The sequence below is a fragment of the Oncorhynchus tshawytscha genome, linkage group LG21 (genome assembly GCF_018296145.1).
Source record: "Oncorhynchus tshawytscha isolate Ot180627B linkage group LG21, Otsh_v2.0, whole genome shotgun sequence".
Classification (NCBI taxonomy): domain Eukaryota; kingdom Metazoa; phylum Chordata; class Actinopteri; order Salmoniformes; family Salmonidae; genus Oncorhynchus; species Oncorhynchus tshawytscha.
This window is the reverse complement of record NC_056449.1, coordinates 20,606,376-20,627,274: the sequence shown is the minus strand read 5'-3', so window position 1 is coordinate 20,627,274 and position 20,899 is coordinate 20,606,376. Positions and strand designations below refer to the sequence as shown.

The 20,899-nt window shown below is 42.2% G+C and overlaps 1 protein-coding gene across 1 annotated transcript in view; it reads left to right on the top strand.

The window, feature by feature from the left end:
* The first annotated feature begins 20,450 nt into the window (after positions 1 to 20,450).
* tnmd (tenomodulin) overlaps positions 20,451 to 20,899 on the top strand; it is a 92,242-nt gene continuing 91,793 nt past the window's right edge. Inside the window, exon 1 of the mRNA XM_042303206.1 lies at positions 20,451 to 20,603. Coding sequence (XP_042159140.1) covers positions 20,556 to 20,603 — 48 coding nt within the window. The 5' untranslated portion in view covers positions 20,451 to 20,555. The remainder of the gene's footprint in view (positions 20,604 to 20,899) is intronic.

Sequence of the window (20,899 nt, the reverse complement as noted above, 5' to 3'; positions counted from 1 at the left end):
TGTGACAAGGTAGGGGTGGTATACAGAACATAGTCCCATTTGGTTAAAGACCAAGTCCATATTATGGCAAGAAACGACAGTCCATCATTACTTTAACCTCTCTGGGATATGTGTGACGGTAAGCATTCCAACTGGCCAACATCCAGTAAAAATGCAAAGAGCCAAATTCAAATAAATTACTCTAAACATTAAACTTTCATGAAATCACACATTCAACATACCAAATTAAAGCTACAGTTGTTGTGAATCCAGCCCAATTTCAAAAATGCTTTACGGCGAAAGCAAACATTGCTATTATCTGAGAATAGCACCCAAGCAAACAAACACAGACCATCATATTTAAACCCTCCAGGCGCGACACAAAACGCAGAAATAAAGATATAATTCATGCCTTAGCTTTGACGAGCTTCTTCTGTTGACACTCCAATATGTCCCATAAACATCACAAATGGTCCTTTTGTTCGATTTATTCCGTCGATATATCTCCAAAATGTCCATTTATTTGGCGCGTTTGATCCAGAAAAACACTGGTTCCAACTCGCGCAACATGACTACAAAGGTTACCTGTAAGCTTTTTCCAAACATTTCAAACTACTTTTGTAATACAACTTTAGGTATTTTTTTACGTAAATAATTGATAAAATTGAAGATGGGATGATCTGTGTTCAATACCAGAGGAAAACAATGTGTAGCATGCTTTCAGGTCACGCGCCTCTAACAAAGAGTACACTTCCCTCGAGCCTCATTCTGAACAGTTACTTCTTCATTTCTCAAAGGAAAAACCTCAACCAATTTCTAAAGACTGTTGACATCCAGTGGGAGCGATAGGAACTGCAAGAATGTCCCTTAAAAATCTGGATTCCCAATGAAACCTTATTGACAAGAGAGTGAACTCAAAAAAATTAAATCTGAATGGTTTGTCCTCAGGGTTTCGCCTGCCAAATAAGTTATTTTATGGTCACAGACATGATTCAAACAGTTTTAGAAACGTCAGAGTGTTTTCTATCCAAATCTACTAATAGTATGCATATCGTAACTTCTGGGCATGAGTAGCAGGCAGTTTAATTTGGGCACTCTTTGCATCCAAAATTCCGAATGCTGCCCCCTATCCTAGAGAAGTTTTTAAGACGTGAAGGTCAGCCAATTCAGAAATTGAAAGTTTCCTCAGGTGCAGTTGCAAAAACCATCAAGCGCTACGATGAAACTGGCTCTCATGAGGACCGCCACAGGAAAGGAAGACCCAAAGTTACCTCTGCTGCAGAGGACAAATACTGTACATTAGTTACCAGCCTCAGAAATTGCAGCGCAAATAAATGCTTCACAGAGTTCAAGTAACAGACACATCTCAACATCATCAGTTCAGAGGAGACTGGTGAATCAGTCCTTCACAGTCAAATTGCTGCAAAGAAACCAATACAAAAGGACACCAATAATAAGAAGAGACTTGCTTGGGCCAAGAAACACGAGCAATGGACATTAGACCGGTGGAAATCCGTCCGGGGTCCAAATTTGAGATTTTTGGTTCCAACCGCCTTGTCTTTGTGAGACGCAGAGTAGGTGACCAGATGATCTCTTTATGTCTGGTTCCCACCGTGAAGCATGGAGGAGGAGGAATGACAGTGTGAGTGTGCTTTGCTGGTGACATAGTCTGTGATTCATTTAGAATTCAAGGCACACTTAACCAGCATGGCTACCACAGCATTCTGCAGTGATACGCCATCCCATCTGGTTTGAGTTAAGTTGGACTTTCATTTGTTCTTCAACAGGACAATGACCCAACACAAATCTAGGCTATGTAAGGGCTATTTAACCAAGAAGGAGAGAGATGGAGTGCTGCATCAGATGACCTGGCCTCCAGAATCACCCAACCTCAACCCAATTGAGATAGTAACTTCCTCACCATTTTAGATAAGCATGCTCCATTCAAAAAATGCAGAACTAAGAACAGATATAGCTCTTGGTTCACTCCATACCTGACTGCCCTCGACCAGCACAAAAACATCCTGTGGCGGACTGCAATAGCATCGAATAGTCCCCGCGATATGCAACTGTTCAGGGAAGTCAGGAACCAATACACAAAGTCAGTCAGGAAAGCAAAGGCCAGCTTCTTCAGGCAGAAATTTGCATCCTGTAGCTCTAACTCCAAAAAGTTCTGGGACACTGTGAAGTCCATGGAGAACAAGAGCACCTCCTAACAGCTGCCCACTGCACTGAGGCTAGGTAACACGGTCACCACCGATAAATCCATGATTATCGAAAACTTCAACAAGCATTTCTCAACGGCTGGCCATGCCTTCCTCCTGGTTACTCCAACCTCGGCCAACAGTTCCGCCCTCCGCCCCCCCCCACGCAGCTACTCGCCCAAGCCTCTCCAGGTTCTCCTTTACCCAAATCCAGATAGCAGATGTTCTGAAAGAGCTGCAAAACCTGGACCCGTACAAATCAGCTGGGCTTGACAATCTGGACGCTCTATTTCTGAAACTATCCGCCGCTATTGTCGCAACCCCTATTACCAGCCTGTTCAACCTCTCTTTCATATCGTCTGAGATCCCCAAGGATTGGAAAGCTGCCGCAGTCATCCCCCTCTTCAAAGGGGGAGACACCATGGACCCAAACTGTTACAGACCTATATCCATCCTGCCCTGCCTATCTAAGGTCTTCGAAAGCCAAGTCAACAAACAGGTCACTGACCATCTCGAATCCCATCGTACCTTCTCCGCTGTGCAATCTGGTTTCCGAGCCGGTCACGGGTGCACCTGAGCCACGCTCAAGGTACTAAATGATATCATAACCGCCATCGATAAAAGACAGTACTGTGCAGCCGTCTTCATCGACCTTGCCAAGGCTTTCGACTCTGTCAATCACCATATTCTTATTGGCAGACTCAGTAGCCTCGGTTTTTCTGATGACTGCCTTGCCTGGTTCACCAACTACTTTGCAGACAGATTTCAGTGTGTCAAATCGGAGGGCATGCTGTCCGGTCCTCTGGCAGTCTCTATGGGTGTGCCACAGGGTTCAATTCTCGAGCCGACTCTTTTCTCTGTGTATATCAATGATGTTGCTCTTGCTGCGGGTGATTCCCTGATCCACCTCTACGCATACGACACCATTCTGTATACTTCCGGCCCGTCCTTGGACACTGTGCTATCTAACCTCCAAACGAGCTACAATGCCATACAACACTCCTTCCGTGGCCTCCAACTGCTCTTAAACGCTAGTAAAACCAAATGCATGCTTTTCAACCATTCGCTGCCTGCACCCGCACGCCCGACTAGCATCACCACCCTGGATGGTTCCGACCTAGAATATGTGGACATCTATAAGTACCTAGGTGTCTGGCTAGACTGTAAACTCTCCTTCCAGACTCATATCAAACATCTCCAATCTAAAATCAAATCTAGAGTCGGCTTTCTATTCCACAACAAAGCCTCCTTCACTCACTCCGCCAAATGTACCCTAGTAAAACTGACTATCCTACCGATCCTTGACTTCGGCGATGTCATCTGCAAAATAACTTCCAAGACTCTACTCAGCAAACTGGATGCAGTTTATCACAGTGCCATCCGTTTTGTTACTAAAGCACCTTATACTACCCACCACTGCGACCTGTATGCTCTAGTCGGCTGGCCCTCGCTACATATTCATTGCCAGACCAACTGGCTCCAGGTCATCTACAAGTCCATGCTAGGTAACGCTCCGCCTTATCTCAGTTCACTGGTCACGATGGCAACACCCACCCGTAGCACGCGCTCCAGCAGGTGTATCTCACTGATCATCCCTAAAGCCAATACCTCATTTGGCCACCTTTCGTTCCAGTTCTCTGCTGCCTGTGACTGGAACGAATTGCAAAATCGCTGAAGTTGGAGACTTTTATCTCCCTCACCAACTTCAAACATCTGCTATCTGAGCAGCTAACCGATCGCTGCAGCTGTACATAGTCTATCGGTAAATAGCCCACCCAATTTTACCTACCTCATCCCCATACTGTTTATATTTATTTACTTTTCTGCTCTTTTGCACACCAATATCTCTACCTGTACATGACCATCTGATCATTTATCACGCCAGTGTTAATCTGCATAATTGTAATTATTCGCCTACCTCCTCATGCCTTTTGCACACAATGTATAAAGACTCTCTTTTTTTCTACTGTGTTATTGACTTGTCAATTGTTTACTCCATGTGTAACTCTGTGTTGTCTGTTCACACTGCTATGCTTTATCTTGGCCAGGTCGCGGTTGCAAATGAGAACTTGTTCTCAACTAGCCTACCTGGTTAAATAAAGGTGAAATAAAGGTGAAATAAAAAAAGGTGAACGGAAAGGCTCTGGAGCAATGAACCGCCCTTGCTGTCTCTGCCTGGCCGGTTCCCCTCTTTCCACTGGGATTCTCTGCCTCTAACCCTATTACAGGGGCTGAGTCACTGGCTTACTGGGGCTCTCTCATGCCGTCCCTGGAAGGGGTGCGTCACCTGAGTGGACTGCAGAGTGAAGGAAAAGCAGCCAACATGTACTCAGCATATGTGGGAACTCCTTCAAGACTGTTGGAAAAGCATTCCAGGTGAAGCTGGTCGAGAGAACGCCAAGAGTGTGCAAATCTGTCATCAAGTCTGAGGGTGGCTATTTGGAAGAATCTAAAATCGAATATATATTTTGATTTGTTTAACACTTTTTTGGTTACTACATGATGCCATATGTGTTATTTCATTGTTTTGATGTATTCACTATTATTCTACCATGTAGAAAATAGTAAAAATAAAGAAAAACTCTTGAATGTGTAGGTGTGTCCAAACGTTTGACTGGTACCGTAGCCGTGGTGTGTTCCAATCAGTTATCAGCCACAATGTTTTGCAATAAGTCATCAGCCGGTGTGAGTTGTAATCAGTCATCAGCCGGGGTGTGTTGCAATCACTCAGCCACTTTTTATATGATATTGTAGCTGTCATCTCCTCAAAGGCACGGCTGAGATCTCGCACGCTCTCTCTCTCTCTCTCTCTCTCTCTCTCTCTTAAATGGGGAGCAGGGGATATCTGGCATTATTCTTACTTAATGTACAAAGTTCTTTACCCGTCTTTATAGCCGTGGCCTATTTCCTGTATATCTTTTTGTTGCAATTTGGATTTGCACAACCCCTCTTCAACAGTAGTTCTGGTCCAACCCCTCTTTCAACAGTAGTTCTGGTCCAACCCCACTTTCAACAGTAGTTCTGCTCCAACCCCTGTTTCAAACAATTGTTCTGGTCCAAAAAAAGTGCCATCAATTAAGGGATTTGTTGACAATCTTCCCTTTGTCTAATATTCATGTGTTTTCAATCAATCATTCCCCACAGGTCATTCATGTTAGAGCCATTACATGTATATGTCACTCCAATGTTACTTCGTGAACAGCCAAGGTAATCGTTATATATTTACATAGAAAGTATTCCATTGACAAGAGGAAAGGGAATGTTATGAAAACAACCTTTAGCACAACCAGTCATTGATGTATTTCGGTATTGCTATACATGCTATGTAGTATGACTGTGACCTACTGGTTGCGAACAGCAGAGGCAATCTGCATGCGTAACCGGACACTCCTAACTGGCATATAATTATAGACCCAAGGATATGACAACCTTGTGTGGAAGTGTGTAGACTGCCTGGATGATGGGCGACTTGTGAAAGTCAAACAGCTACTTATGAGTTGGAGGTGCATGCCAGCTGACATGAAAAATCTGCTCATTGGCCTAGGGGCAGCAAAGAATGTTGATGGGGAGAGGCCTCAAGCATGCAGCGCTCGGCGTGACGGGCTTTCTCCACAGGACTTGGACATTTACAATGACCTCTGGATACTGGTAATATTAGGACAGCCTCTCGGAATCTGACTGATGCATAGATGGAATGAGAGGTGGAGATGGGAGGGGGGGGGGGTTGAGGGGAGAGGGGAGAGAGGGGGAATGAGAGAGACTGTATGTGATGTTTAGTACACATTTCAGAACTAGCGCGGCAGTAAATCTGACAAAAGACTGCAGGTCACCTCAGTTTCAATGTTTTAAGGATTTGTACAGATGACCCTGAAGTTTCTGTTTATGTCTGGATTATTTGCTGTATATACTGCAGATAATCTGAAGGCCCGGGGTTGGATATTGGAAGAGTAACCAGTTAACACTTCTAACATTTCATATCAATAATATTTCATCTCTTTTTACACTAATGTTTAAATACTGTTAACAACCTGACACCATCTCAAAAGGTAGGATTTGAGACTGTTTTTTTCACATTCTTTTCTTTTGAGGATTTGGACACATATCAAACTTGAAAGCCTTGTTCGAATGCCTTCATGGCAATTTAGCAAGTGCTCCAATTTGACATACACTTTATAGACAAAAGTATGTGGACACCCCTTCAAATAAGTGGATTCGACTATTTCAACCCAATCGCACCCATTGCTGTCAGGTGTATAAAATTGAGCACACAGCCATGCAATCTCCATAGACAAACATTGACAGTACACTGGCCTTACTGAAGAGCTCAGTAACTTTCAATATGGCACCGTCATAGGATGTCAACTTTCAAAGTCAGTTTGTCAAATTTCTGTCCTGCTAGAGTTGCCCCGGTCAACTGTAAATCCTGTTAATGTGAGCTGGAAACATCTAGGAGCTACAACGGCTCAGCCGCGAAGTGGTAGGCCACACAAACTCAGAGAAAGGGACCGCCGAATGCTGAAGTGCGTAGATTGTAAAAATCTACGCAAATCTGTCCTCGGTTGCAACACTCACTATCGAGTTCCAAGCTGCCTTTGGAAGCAACGTTAGCACAATAAATGTTTGTCGGGAGCTTCATGAAATGGGTTTCCATGGCCGTGCAGCCACACACAAGCCTATGATCACCAATGCACAATGGCAAGCGTCAGCTGGAGTGGTGTAAAGCTCGCTACCATTGGACTCGGGATCAGTGGAACCTCTTTCTCTGGAGTGATGAATCACGCTTTACCATCTGGCAGTCCGACGGACGAATCTGGGTTTGGCGGATGCCAAGAGAACGCTACCTGCCCGAATACATAGTACCAACTGTAAGGTTTGGTGGATGAGGAATAATGGTCTGGGGTTGTTTTCATGATTCGGGCTCGGCCCCATACTCTCAGTGAAGGGAAATCTTAACGCTACAACATACAATGACATACAGAAATGGTTTGTCGAGATCTGTGTGGAAGAACTTGACTGGCCTGCACATAGACCTGACCTCAACTCCATCGAACACCTTTCGGATGAATTGGAACACAGACTTCTAGGAGGGGTCAGACCTTCAGATTTCTATCATGAACACCTTATATTTGATCATAACTGACTGTCTGGTCCACAGAGTGCCTTGATGAAAATGAGCAAAACAGCATTTTGATGGTGTTTAACTTTCTATTTAGTTGGATGTAGCATTTGTGCATGTTATTCCACTGTTTATAGTTATTAACTGACTGCAAATTATTTGATTGTAATCTTGAATATGGCAATCTTCTTGTGTAAACTCCTCCATATGGTTGTTGGCTGCAGGCCCAGACGGCATCCCCAGCCGCGCCCTCAGAGCATGCGCAGACCAGCTGGCTGGTGTGTTTACGGACATATTCAATCAATCCCTATCCCAGTCTGTTGTTCCCACATGCTTCAAGAGGGCCACCATTGTTCCTGTTCCCAAGAAATCTAAGGTAACTGAGCTAAACGACTACCGCCCCGTAGCACTCACTTCCGTCATCATGAAGTGCTTTGAGAGACTAGTCAAGGACCATATCACCTCTACCCTACCTGACACCCTAGACCCACTCCAATTTGCTTACCGCCCAAATAGGTCCACAGACGATGCAATCTCAACCACACTGCACACTGCCCTAACCCATCTGGACAAGAGGAATACCTATGTGAGAATGCTGTTCATCGACTACAGCTCGGCATTCAACACCATAGTGCCCTCCAAGCTCGTCATCAAGCTCGAGACCCTGGGTCTCGACCCCGCCCTGTGCAACTGGTTACTGGACTTCCTGACGGGCCGCCCCCAGGTGGTGAGGGTAGGCAACAACATCTCCACCCCGCTGATCCTCAACACTGGGGCCCCACAAGGGTGCGTTCTGAGCCCTCTCCTGTACTCCCTGGACTTCAGGAAACAGCAGAGGGAACACCCCCCTATCCACATCGATGGAACAGTAGTGGAGAGGGTAGTAAGTTTTAAGTTCCTCGGCGTACACATCACAGACAAACTGAATTGGTCCACCCACACAGACAGCATCGTGAAGAAGGCGCAGCAGCGCCTCTTCAACCTCAGGAGGCTGAAGAAATTTGGCTTGTCACCAAAAGTACTCACAAACTTCTACAGATGCACAATCGAGAGCATCCTGTCGGGCTGTATCACCGCCTGGTACGGCAACTGCTCCGCCCACAACCGTAAGGCTGTCTGAGGGTAGTGAGGTCTTCACCGGAAACATGCCCTCATGTCACAGGAAGGCCATAAAGATCATCAAGGACAACAACCACCCGAGCCACTGCCTGTTCACCCCGCTATCATCCAGAAGGCGAGGTCAGTACAGGTGCATCAAAGCTGGGACCGAGAGACTGAAAAACAGCTTCTATCTCAAGGCCATCAGACTGTTAAACAGCCACCACTAACATTGAGTGGCTGCTGCCAACACACTGACTCAACTCCAGCCACTTTAATAATGGGAATTGATGGGAAATGATGTAAAATATATCACTAGCCACTTTAAACAATGCTACCTAATATAATGTTTACATACATCATTCATCTCATTCATCTCATATGTATACGTATATACTGTACTCTATATCATCTACTGCATCCTTATGTAATACATGTATCACTAGCCACTTTAACTATGCCACTTTGTTTACATACTCATCTCATATGTATATACTGCACTGAATACCATCTACTGTATCTTGCCTATGCCGCTCTGTACCATCACTCATTCATATATCTTATGTACATATTCTTTATCCCCTTACACTTGTGTCTATAAGGTAGTAGTTTTGGAATTGTTAGCTAGATTACTTGTTGGTTATTACTGCATTGTCGGAACTAGAAGCACAAGCATTTCGCTACACTCGCACTAACATCTGCTAACCATGTGTATGTGACAAATAAAATTGGATTTGATTTGATTTTGATTTGAAAAAGTCCACCTGACTACTGCAATTGCATGAGTCCACCACACCTCATGAGTTATGAATACAGTGAATTCATGGTCAACGACATGGCTGAAATTGAAAGGTGATATTTTTGCTGAAAAATCATTAACACCTTATCTCCACATTATCATAATCAACTGATATAGAATTGAGTATCACATGAAAAATTCAGCAACCATGAACAATAACGTGAGGACAATCGCAACTAAACTCTGGGTCAATTGTTAACAGGTTTTACTTTCAAGCATTTATAGTGTTTAGCAATCCTCGCCATCACCTTAGCCTTTCACAATGAGGACTATTTCAAACAGAGGGAGGGAAAAAAATAAAAAAATCATTAAAACATCCAGCTAATCACTGTCTAATTATATCACAGAGTAATTACACAGCAATTACAGCCCTCTATTCTGACGGAATTGAGCACATTTAGAGTAGAGGGTACATATGGGTTGATTAAAATTATGCATTAGATCATTTGAATGAGGAAATGTTGTAAAGTGTAATGCTCTGTCCGCTCTCCATTCCTCTGCATATTTTAATCAGTTTAATTCTGTTTGATTAAATTTGCTCATGAGTTGGTGGAGACCCAAGGAAATATGCTCTGTCTCATTCCCTCTGTCTTTGTAACCACCCTGCACAGGAAATGTACTGTGTTAACAGAGACGCTTCAATTTGTTTGCCGCAGAGTGTGCTCGCCAACCCTCTGGGGGAAGTTCAATCGCCTCAGGCCTTGGATTAAATGGACGAGTGAATTTTCCATCGACGGCTCATTCTTATGTAGATATCTTCACGTCAGCCACTTTGATGAAAACTTTAGCCATGTTTCATATATCCGCAACATTTATTTAGATTTACATACCAAAATTCAGTTGAATTAATAGTGTGGGTACGGCATCCCCGCCACTTGTTTACTATAAAGCTGAGCAACGGGATGGAGAAACCACTTTCATATGAATTGGATGGACCTATGGATGCAAGGCCTGACAATCCATGGGATCTCAAATCCACTGTACAATGTTTGTTGTTGATGGGTTAAGACATAGAACGATCTGTTCTACTCTACGTTAAGTTCCTTCGTGTTCCTCTTAAATAACATTACTAGGATAATCCCTGTGTCGTAGCAATGGCTCCTATAGTCGTTAAGAAATAAGATGTTATACTCATGGGACTGAGTTTAAAGTTAAGGAGGAGTTGTCTCCATGAGAGAGCTCATATGGATCTTGATTTACAATGAGGATCTCGCTCCAGTAGAAAACTGAGAATGAATAAAGGTTAAGTGTCATTACAGTAATGTTCTCACTACTAAAACGATGGAAAAGCCATGAACCACAGAGTTTACTTCTCCGCTCTTCTTTTCTATTCTTTTCCTGAGGTCAGCCTAACACTTTTTTGTCACCTTGGGCATAAATGGAACACGGATAATAAAATACCAAAAAGCCATTATTCAATTATAAACTGCATAGCTAATTAAAAGTGATTAAGTGCATTATCCCTTGCTGGCTGCATGTGAAATTAAAATGTAGTTGTGTGCAGTATAAGGTCCCTTAATAGTCGGCTGATGAAAAGAGCAGACAAATGACTACATTAAAATAATTAAGGGATCCTCTTTGGATAAAGACTCTCTGAATAACAGTCCATTTGGATGAATGCTATCTGAGTAACATTCCATTTGGGTAAAGAATTTCTAAAAATCACTCCATTTAGATAAAGACCCTCTGAGTCTATTTGGGTAACAACTCTCTGAATAACAGTATATTTGGCAAAAAACTATGAAAAATAGTCAATTTTCATAAAGACTCTAAATAACACTCCTTTTGGATTAAGACTCTCTGAAATACAGACAATTTGAAAAACAACTATCTGAATAATCAAATCAAATCAAATGTATTTATATAGCCCTTCGTACATCAGCTGATATCTCAAAGTGCTGTACAGAAACCCAGCCTAAAACCCCAAACAGCAAGCAATGCAGGTGTAGAAGCACGGTGGCTAGGAAAAACTCCCTAGAAAGGCCAAAATCTAGGAAGAAACCTAGAGAGGAACCAGGCTATGTGGGGTGGCCAGTCCTCTTCTGGCTGTGCCGGGTGGAGATTATAACAGAACATGGCCAAGATGTTCAAATGTTCATAAATGACCAGCATGGTCGAATTATAATAAGGCAGAACAGTTGAAACTGGAGCAGCAGCACGGCCAGGTGGACTGGGGACAGCAAGGAGTCATCATGTCAGGTAGTCCTGGGGCATGGTCCTAGGGCCCAGGTCCTCCAAGAGAGAGAAAGAAAGAGAGAAGGAGAGAATTAGAGAACGCACACTTAGATTCACACAGGACACCGAATAGGACAGGAGAATACTCCAGATATAACAAACTGACCCTAGCCCCCCGACACATAAACTACTGCAGCATAAATACTGGAGGCTGAGACAGGAGGGGTCAGGAGACACTATGGCCCCATCCGAGGGCATCCCCGGAGAGGGCCAAACAGGAAGGATATAACCCCACCCACTTTGCCAAAGCACAGCCCCCACACCACTGGAGGGATATCTTCAACCACCAACTTACCATCCTGAGACAAGGCTGAGTATAGCCCACAAAGATCTCCGTCATGGCACAACCCAAGGGGGGGCGCCAACCCAGACAGGATGACCACATTAGTGAATCAACCCACTCAGGTGACGCACCCCTTCCAGGGATGGCATGAGAGAGCCCCAGTAAGCCAGTGACTCAGCCCCTGTAATAGGGTTAGAGGCAGAGAATCCCAGTGGAAAGAGGGGAACCGGCCAGGCAGAGACAGCAAGGGCGGTTCGTTGCTCCAGAGCCTTTCCGTTCACCTTCCTACTCCTGGGCCAGACTACACTCAATCATATGACCCACTGAAGAGATGAGTCTTCAGTAAAGACTTAAAGGTTGAGACCGAGTTTGCGTCTCTGACGTGGGTAGGCAGACCGTTCCATAACAATGGAGCTCTATAGGAGAAAGCCCTGCCTCCAGCTGTTTGCTTAGAAATTCTAGGGACAAATAACGGTCCATTTGGATAAAGACTCTCAATAACATTCCATTTGGATAAAGACTCTCTGAATAACATTCCATTTGGATAAAGACTCTCAATAACAATCCATTTGGATAAAGACTCTCTGAATAACATTCCATTTGGATAAAGACTCTCAATAACATTCCATTTGGATAAAGACTCTCAATAACATTCCATTTGGATAAAGACTCTCAATAACATTCCATTTGGATAAAGACTCTCAATAACATTCCATTTGGATAAAGACTCTCTGAATAACATTCCATTTGGATAAAGACTCTCAATAAAAGTCCATTTGGATAAAGACTCTCAATAACAATCCATTTGGATAAAGACTCTGAATAACATTCCATTTGGATAAAGACTCTCTGAATAACAGTGCATTTGGATAAAGACTCTCTGAGTAACAATCCATTTGGATAAAGACTCTCAATAACATTCCATTTGGATAAAGACTCTCAATAACATTCCATTTGGATAAAGACTCTGAATAACAGTCCATTTGGATAAAGACTCTCAATAACATTCCATTTGGATAAAGACTCTCTGAATAACATTCCATTTGGATAAAGACTCTCAATAACATTCCGTTTGGATAAAGACTCTCAATAACATTCCATTTGGATAAAGACTCTGAATAACAGTCCATTTGGATAAAGACTCTCAATAACATTCCATTTGGATAAAGACTCTCTGAATAACATTCCATTTGGATAAAGACTCTCAATAACAGTCCATTTGGATAAAGACTCTGAATAACATTCCATTTGGATAAAGACTCTCGATAACAATCCATTTGGATAAAGACTCTCTGAATTAACAGTCCATTTGGATAAAGACGCTCTCTGTAACAGACCCTTTGGATAAAGACTCTCTGAATAACAGTCCATTTGTATAAAGACGCTCTCTGTAACAGACCCTTTGGATAAAGACTCTCTGAATAACAGTCCATTTGGATAAAGACTCTGAATAACAGTCCATTTGGATAAAGACTCTCTGAATAACAGTCCATTTGGATAAAGACACTCTCTGTAACAGACTCTTTGGATAAAGACTCTCTGAATAACAGTCCATTTGGATAAAGACTCTTTGACTAACAGTCCATTTGAATAGTCTTTCAATTTAATCCAATTGTTTAATACTGTATAGAGGCAAAATACAGACACAACTGTTGAATAATTGTTATGTAATAAATGGGATTGTTTTTTCCCAGCTCTTCTTAGAACATGACAAATTCATGTTTAATTCTTCTATAACTTCTCATACGTCAAGTAGCTTTGGAATAATGATTAATACATTTATAAATCAGGATATAGCAACTGCTCGGCAGTTGTGGTACAGAAAAATGTCACTAAATGACAACCCTGCACAGAATACAGAATACCGAATACAGGCATTGTCATTTCCTCTATGATTTTGGATGTACTGTTTAAATACCTCAGATAGATATAAGAGGATGTTCCTTCACCCTTTCAGAGACAGTAATAGACACAAATCTACTCCATGCATCATTTGATTGATTATTCGTTTAGACAGGACTGCTCTTTGACTAACTTTATTACAGAGCCAAGGCAGTCGACAGGAATAACATTTTCAAAAAGGTCCGTAATTACTGTTATTATGACATTATCTGACATTTCCACTCTTTTCTGCCTTCAAAACTTGTAAAAAAAAAATCCTCCACTTTTCAACCTCGTATTCATTATCTCCATCACCAAACCAGTGTCTACGTATGTGAAAACAGAGTGTTTCTATGATCTGGGGTTAAAAAGATCACAGGGTAGGATTAAAAGTAAGAAAAACAATGATTTTCAAAGCCTGTAATGAGTTTCTAGCTAGAGGAAGGGTATTCTCTTGCTCCCTACACCACCATGAATCTCATAGTGTTTAAAAATCGTTGTTTTTAAAGCGTTTTAACTGTTGATAATGTCATCGGTAGAACCTTTTAACTTTATATGTTTTTGTAGAAATATGCCGTTTTCACATACATTTATGTAGACACCGGAAGAGTGCTGGAGATAATGAAAATTAGGTTAAAAGTGGTGGAATTTCCCTTCAAGCCTGCAATGGTGCAGGTTGAAATCACCAGCTATCATCTTGTAAGGTCCAAATCATACATTAAGTTGATATTTCCCAGAAAGTGTGTCTTGGCAAGACTCAAACATAATTGAGCCCGCATGTTAGTTAATTTGGGTCTAATATGGTGAACTGAAGGCCTGTTTGGAGATTGAATAGGGAGCTCTCGTAATGATCAGGTCTCAATTGGCCCACCACCGTCCCCCTATGGCGTCTCTGCAACAGTTGCTTAGGAACCACTTCTCCGTTCCCACCAGTCCTTTTGTTGTAGCTCATTGCATGACTTTATTTATTCGCCTTTAGGCCCCGGAGGCTTTTAATGGGTATTTGCTCAGTTTAACTCCCACTGTTCTTTCTGTAGCAAGTTTATTAGCATAATTTGGCAAACAGTTGTTTACCTGCTCCAGTAGACGTGGGCAAGCCAGATGGGTTCCCTGTAAGGGATTGGGATTCCAAGTTGCCTGGTGTGGCTTCTTTACGTATTTTAAATTGTCAAATAAAATACAAATCTGTTATTTCAGCTTTCATAATCCAATTTGTGGATTTGAAATAATCCTTTGACTTAATTATGTTTTTCTCCCTCGATATACAGATGTCTTGAATTGGAGGGAAGTGGTGAGACTGGCATTAATCCAATGAAGTATTAAGAATGAACCATACATGTCCCATACAGTATGTAGCAGATGGCTAAGCGCATCCTGCTACCTTCCTGAGACCAAGAAATACTGTTGTCCCGGATCCGGAAATGCCTCAGCTGGTGCTTCTTGAGTATTTGTGTTATGGTGCAGAGGGTTCTGAGTTTGCACCCAGGTCAGGGAGGAATTTCCACTTTGTCACAATATGCATGCCTCACATGACTGTGTACTGTACTGTTATTTACTGTACTGAGTTCGAATTTGCTAGATTTGAATCTGGACCAATCACCTTTGCCTACATGATGACTTCCTTAATTCTATAGTAAAACACCTACTACAGCTCAATATCAACTCCTTTCCAGGTGATTACATGCAAGTCCTGCCACTAAGTCACTAGAGTCATACTACAGAATAAATGTTACAGGCTTATACTCTCCTGCTCATACGTAAAACTGCTATTGTCACCCCAAAGGAAGTTATGGTGGAACTTACATGCACATCCCCTACTTATGTTCAATGTCCACTTTTAAAAAAGATAGTCAAGTTAGTTATGCTTGCCAGACTGTATTATTTATGCTGTAATTGATCGCTCCTGGCAAAAGCCGGACTGCTGTACATGATAAATGGTATGGTTCGGGCCAGTTAAGGGATCGTTATCATAGTTAACAGCTACTCTCTTTATGTCCTTGAGGATTTGATTACACGAGAATCACTGTCAGTTGTATGTTACTTTCAATAAGACTGCCTGACAGCTAACTGTCTACTGCATAGTATTTTATTGACAGGTCTCAGAGTGAAGGGAAGTGACAATAATTGATGTTAAGTTAACACAGTCACAAGTGGACTCAAAACTAGAGCCTAACTCTATAATGTCATTGTTTATAGGGGGTCATCTATGTCATATTCAAAACATGATGTTGTGTGGTTTAATATAAAAGCTCACTTGATATTGATTATTGCTTGGATCCACTAATACTCTACTATGACCTACCATCTCTGAAAGCCAGGACAGGTCTGTTAAACATAAGAAGCTGATTGAAAGTAATTATTACACCTACTTATTTAGTCACATGTGCTGCCCTGTGGCACTCAGGTGGTCGCTCAGAGTGCACAACATGTGTAGAACATGCCTCTGAGACTCGAGGCTAATCATCACATAGAAGTATACGATTTTTCTATTTCTTTGAATCATCGTCCTTCTACCTTGACGTCAATAACCATGAGGAGTCAATCGGTGCTCTTTCTGCCAGTTTAGGGCCCTTGTAATTACTGTTTGACTATGACTTATGGGAAGGCTCTATTATTTGCAGCCGCTGCCCAAGGACGCACAAGGCCCATTGCTCTCGTAGTGCTCATACAGGGAGCTTTGCTTTGAATATGCCACTAAACAGTTGCTTGGCTCAGAGAGCACTGCCAGGAGCTAAACAAATCAGACAATGTGAATAGAGATCACGACAGTGAAAAATACCCACATTTCTAGCATTAACTTTGATACCCTTTTCTACTTCTGCACACTTTTTCTATGCAAGCTGTATTGAGGATGATTTCCCTTTTAACATTTCCCTTTCTTTATAAGGTTATGGGGAATGTCTAGGAGTGCAGAAAGCGATTCCACAATATTGCTGCTTAGATAATTTTGCCGATCTGCCTCCCCTCGAACTCTGAATTGTATTAATATTTAATCACATTATGATTTGTATGAGGAATACAATTACCAAGGTAAATACACCTGTTCCGCCAAGCAAGAAATTGAGAAAATCCCACTGCAAGCAGCTTTCCCTCTCAAGGTGAGCTTTAGGAAAATGATTGCAGCAACTTGGAGAGATTTGCAACGTGGTAATCCACCTTTCTATTCATTTGCTTCCCCCAGTTTGTCAGTTCAAAGGAACTCGTAAGAGAGGGTGTAGTGTTCTCCCTCCAACTTTAATTTACTCACTTTGCTTGCACATAGAAATCCATGGAAATTATGGCTCCATCTGGAGAAATAGGTGCAACATCCATTGCTTCTTCTGTCTAGGATTTCCTTCAGCCAATGTCTAGATGTTGCATTACCAGATTATATATTCTTGTGCTATTGTTGCACTCATATTTTTATCCTTTTGTGGTCCACTCGCTTGTCATTGAGAAATATATTCCCTAGTACATTGCTGTGCTCATAATGATCTGATAATGAATTAATCCTGCATGTAATGACTAGGCTCTGGTGATGAACCCTGATTTGACACTTCATCTGCAGCATCCTGGTTTGGAGGGAGTACCGGCCATTTACACCAGTATTGTCAAATGACAAATCTATTATAACCTCATGTATAATAATAATAATAATAATATAGGGTATATACAGTGTATATTTGTGTATGTTTGCGGGGCAGTTATTTTCCAAGAAATTGTGCACATAGCAGAGCAGAACTGAAAAGGATTAGTAGAATTAATGACAGTTCTGGTCAGTTTCCAGCTACACTACATTAAACAGTCAAGAGGCTCCTCAGTGAAGTGCATAAGCTTCATGTGCTGGGCTACACCTCTTCCTCTCCTCACTGAAGCAAGACAGCCCAGAGAAAGTGAGAGAGAGAGAGAGAGAGAGAGCGAGAGGTAGGGAGACAGATAGAGAGGGAGTAAGAGAGAGTGAGGGAGACGGATAGAGAATGAGGGAGGGAAAGAGAGTGAGGAATGGAGAGAGAGAGAGGGAGACAGAAAGAGAAAGAGGGAAGGAGAGACGGAGCGAGAGAGAGGCAGGGAGAGAGAAAGGGAGGCAGCCAAGTCCTTCCTCAGACCCCAGAGCTGTAGTTTCCATGACTGCCTTCAACGTTAATACTCACTCTCTCCCTTCCGCCCTCACCTCTCCTTCCACAGTAATGAAAGACTGAGGCAGTACCTGCAGAATGGTCATGAGAGGATAATGGAATCACACAGGATAATAAGGCCATGTTTGATCTGTGCAGAGCCACTCAGGGGTGCTGCGGTGTAGTCCAAAGGGAGGGGCTGGCTTCGTCTGCTGTTAGTGTGTGAGAGATGGGACCCTATCTCTTGATCGTCTCACTGCACACGTGCAGCCCAGTTAATCTATGTCTGCGCCTACTGGCCGTGACCGGATGGATGCAGGCCTTACTGTAGCGACAGGGAAGAGTGGGGCTGCTGGAGTACCTTGGCAATGGGCTGGGGAAATGTGTGGAGTGTCCTCAACAGCTCTGTGCCGGAGTGGGAAGGCCTTGACTGGGGAGGAGAGAGAGTGAGGGGTGAAGAAGAATGTGACATGCATGCCATCAAAGCTATGGAAAAGTTGCACTTGCCTTGTTTGCACCTTCACTTATTTTGAACTTTTATGTGCCTCACATTCTACTCCATGGCTGCGTCTGAACAGCCAACAAAACAGACAAGAGGCTGAATAGTTCATCAAATTCCTATCAAATGCTGGTCAGCGATGGAGCTTCAAGGGGAAAGAGTAAATGTTTATTTCAGATGTAGGATCTTAATCACTCTTTTGATGCGGAGAATTTCCCACAGCAGGAAATGCAAACTTGTAGTGTATTTGAGTTTTAAAAAGCTTCTAAAGTTCGCAATTTCCACTTTGAAATTTCAGACCTGATTTGCCCTAATGAAAAATGTATCAACCCTTACAAATTAATTATAATCCACATAATAAGTCACATTTCTTGTTTCCTGCTGTAGCAAACTGACTGAAATTATGGTCCTACATTGATCATACTTCCAGGTTTGCTCATCAAGCTGCTCCCATCAGCCCGCCTCTAATCTTTAGGTATCTGGCGTACACTCGACTCCAAATTGCTGTTTATTCCATCCTATGGGTGTTGAGGCCCCAGTATTGCTCTGAATGCTGCAAGGAGGATGGTCTGTGTCTGCTTGACTCCAGTGCTGACACAACACTATTCCTGAAAGAGCTGCTGCTTGATTTACCCAGGCAAAATGTGACAGTAATTGTAAAGATTTATATCAATAGGAAAAAGCTGACAAAGCCGCATGGCTATCAGATCTGACAGACTTAATGAGTGTTGAAATGTTGCATGTCACACTAAAGTCCTGCTTCACCATGTTTAACTCTAATGATTTCCGTTGTACTGACCTTGGTCCTTGGTATTCCTCTTCCTTATGAAATCTAGGTATGTGGTAGTATTTACCTCGACCATCTACTAAAATGACATGGACAACTCCACAACAATTCCGTTGATTTGTCCAGGCATATTCCCTTCTTTTTATTTTATTTTTTATCTTAAGCGGTTTTAATATTCTTTAAAGTTAGTGCTGTAGAAGCAACATACTATATGGACTATCAACGTTAACTCCCAGACAACTTCAAGTCCTCCTTTTGCCTGAAAGATTGGAAATCTGCCAGATTTCACCAGATGTTAGATAACTTCCTGCTTAACTGTTTGCACAGTGTCACATGGCCTTAGACTGTAAAGGTGTCAAACAGCATAGAGTGTCAAATTATAATAGTGTTTCATTGTGGGTCAAAGTAAGCTCTTTGTCGAACAAAGGAACAGGAAATGAATTGGATTCTGTTTCACTGTGTGGGAACATCATCCTGAGTGTTGTTTCTATTACTCACTTTGCTGTGTTTACTGTGTTTTCTGTGTTTACTGTGTTTACTGTGCTTGCTGTCTTTGCTGTCTTTGCTGTGTTCACTGTGTTTTCTGTGTTTACTGTGTTTACTGTGCTTGCTGTCTTTGCTGTCTTTGCTGTGTTTACTGTGTTTTCTGTGTTTACTGTGCTTGCTGTCTTTGCTGTCTTTGCTGTGTTCACTGTGTTTTCTGTGTTTACTGTGTTTACTGTGCTTGCTGTCTTTGCTGTCTTTGCTGTGTTTACTGTGCTTGCTGTCTTTGCTGTATTTACTGTGTTTACTGTGCTTGCTTTCTTTGCTGTGTTTACTGTGCTTGCTGTCTTTGCTGCCTTTGCTGTGTTTACTGTGCTTGCTGTCTTTGCTGTGTTTACTGTGCTTGCTGTCTCTGCTGTCTCTGCTGTCTCTGCTGTGCTTGCTGTCTTTGCTGTTTTTGCTGTCTGCTGTTTTGCTGTCTTTGCTGTGTTTACTGTGCTTGCTGTCTTTGCTGTCTTTGCTTTGTTTGCTGTGGGTGCATTCACTTGAGATTCGTTAGACAGCCAGCCTTCTCTTTCTCATAATTCCATGTATTTTCTCAAACACTTTCAAAAGTTGACTTGTCCTCCAAGAGGAATACAACTTAAAGTAAAATTAGTATAACTCTCCTGACTGTAGTACAGAATCGTATTGTTAAAAACCTACCTTGTGTCTCTCTTGTTGTGCTGTGTGTTGTTTTGACCTATATATCTTTTTATTACCAGCCCCCATCCCCACAGGCCTCTTGCCTTTTGGTAGGCCATCATTGTAAATAAGAATTTGTTCTTAACTGACTTGCCAAGTTAAATAAAATGAAGATTTTTAAAAAAGAAGATATTTCACTCTTTGAGTTTGGAGCACATTTCCGCTGGAAACATCTGCTTTTCTTATAATGGGAATCACAATTGTTTTGGTAATTCCATCCCATCTAAAACATCCCTCCCCTTTCAGTGAAATTACCAATGGAATGAAGTTTGGACTTTTTTCCTTCTAGAGACTCAGTAGTTTTACCAGCTAGGACGGGTGAATCTGAAGGAATTCTCCTCTGGGCTTGCATTATGGAAAATAGCTCTCAGTCCAGCAGTCAACAGGCTCTGTGGAAAGATGTGAGTCTTAATGTCTTTTTTATTGTTGTTAATTGACCATACTTTACCGATTGTAGAAATATTGGTAATAAGTAGTAATGAATTCAGTATTTATTTTACTGGGTGATGAAAAGACAATGAATGCAATTACAATGACAACAAATGTCAGTATTTTGTCATGCATATTGGGAAAAAACTACCTTACAGAGAATAGAGCCATTGCAATTGGTATATTGTGAGTTTTAGGTGGGTTGAGAGACCTGAAGGTCATGATGAGGCTAAGATAAATACAATAAAACAAATGCCTAGAGTTATAT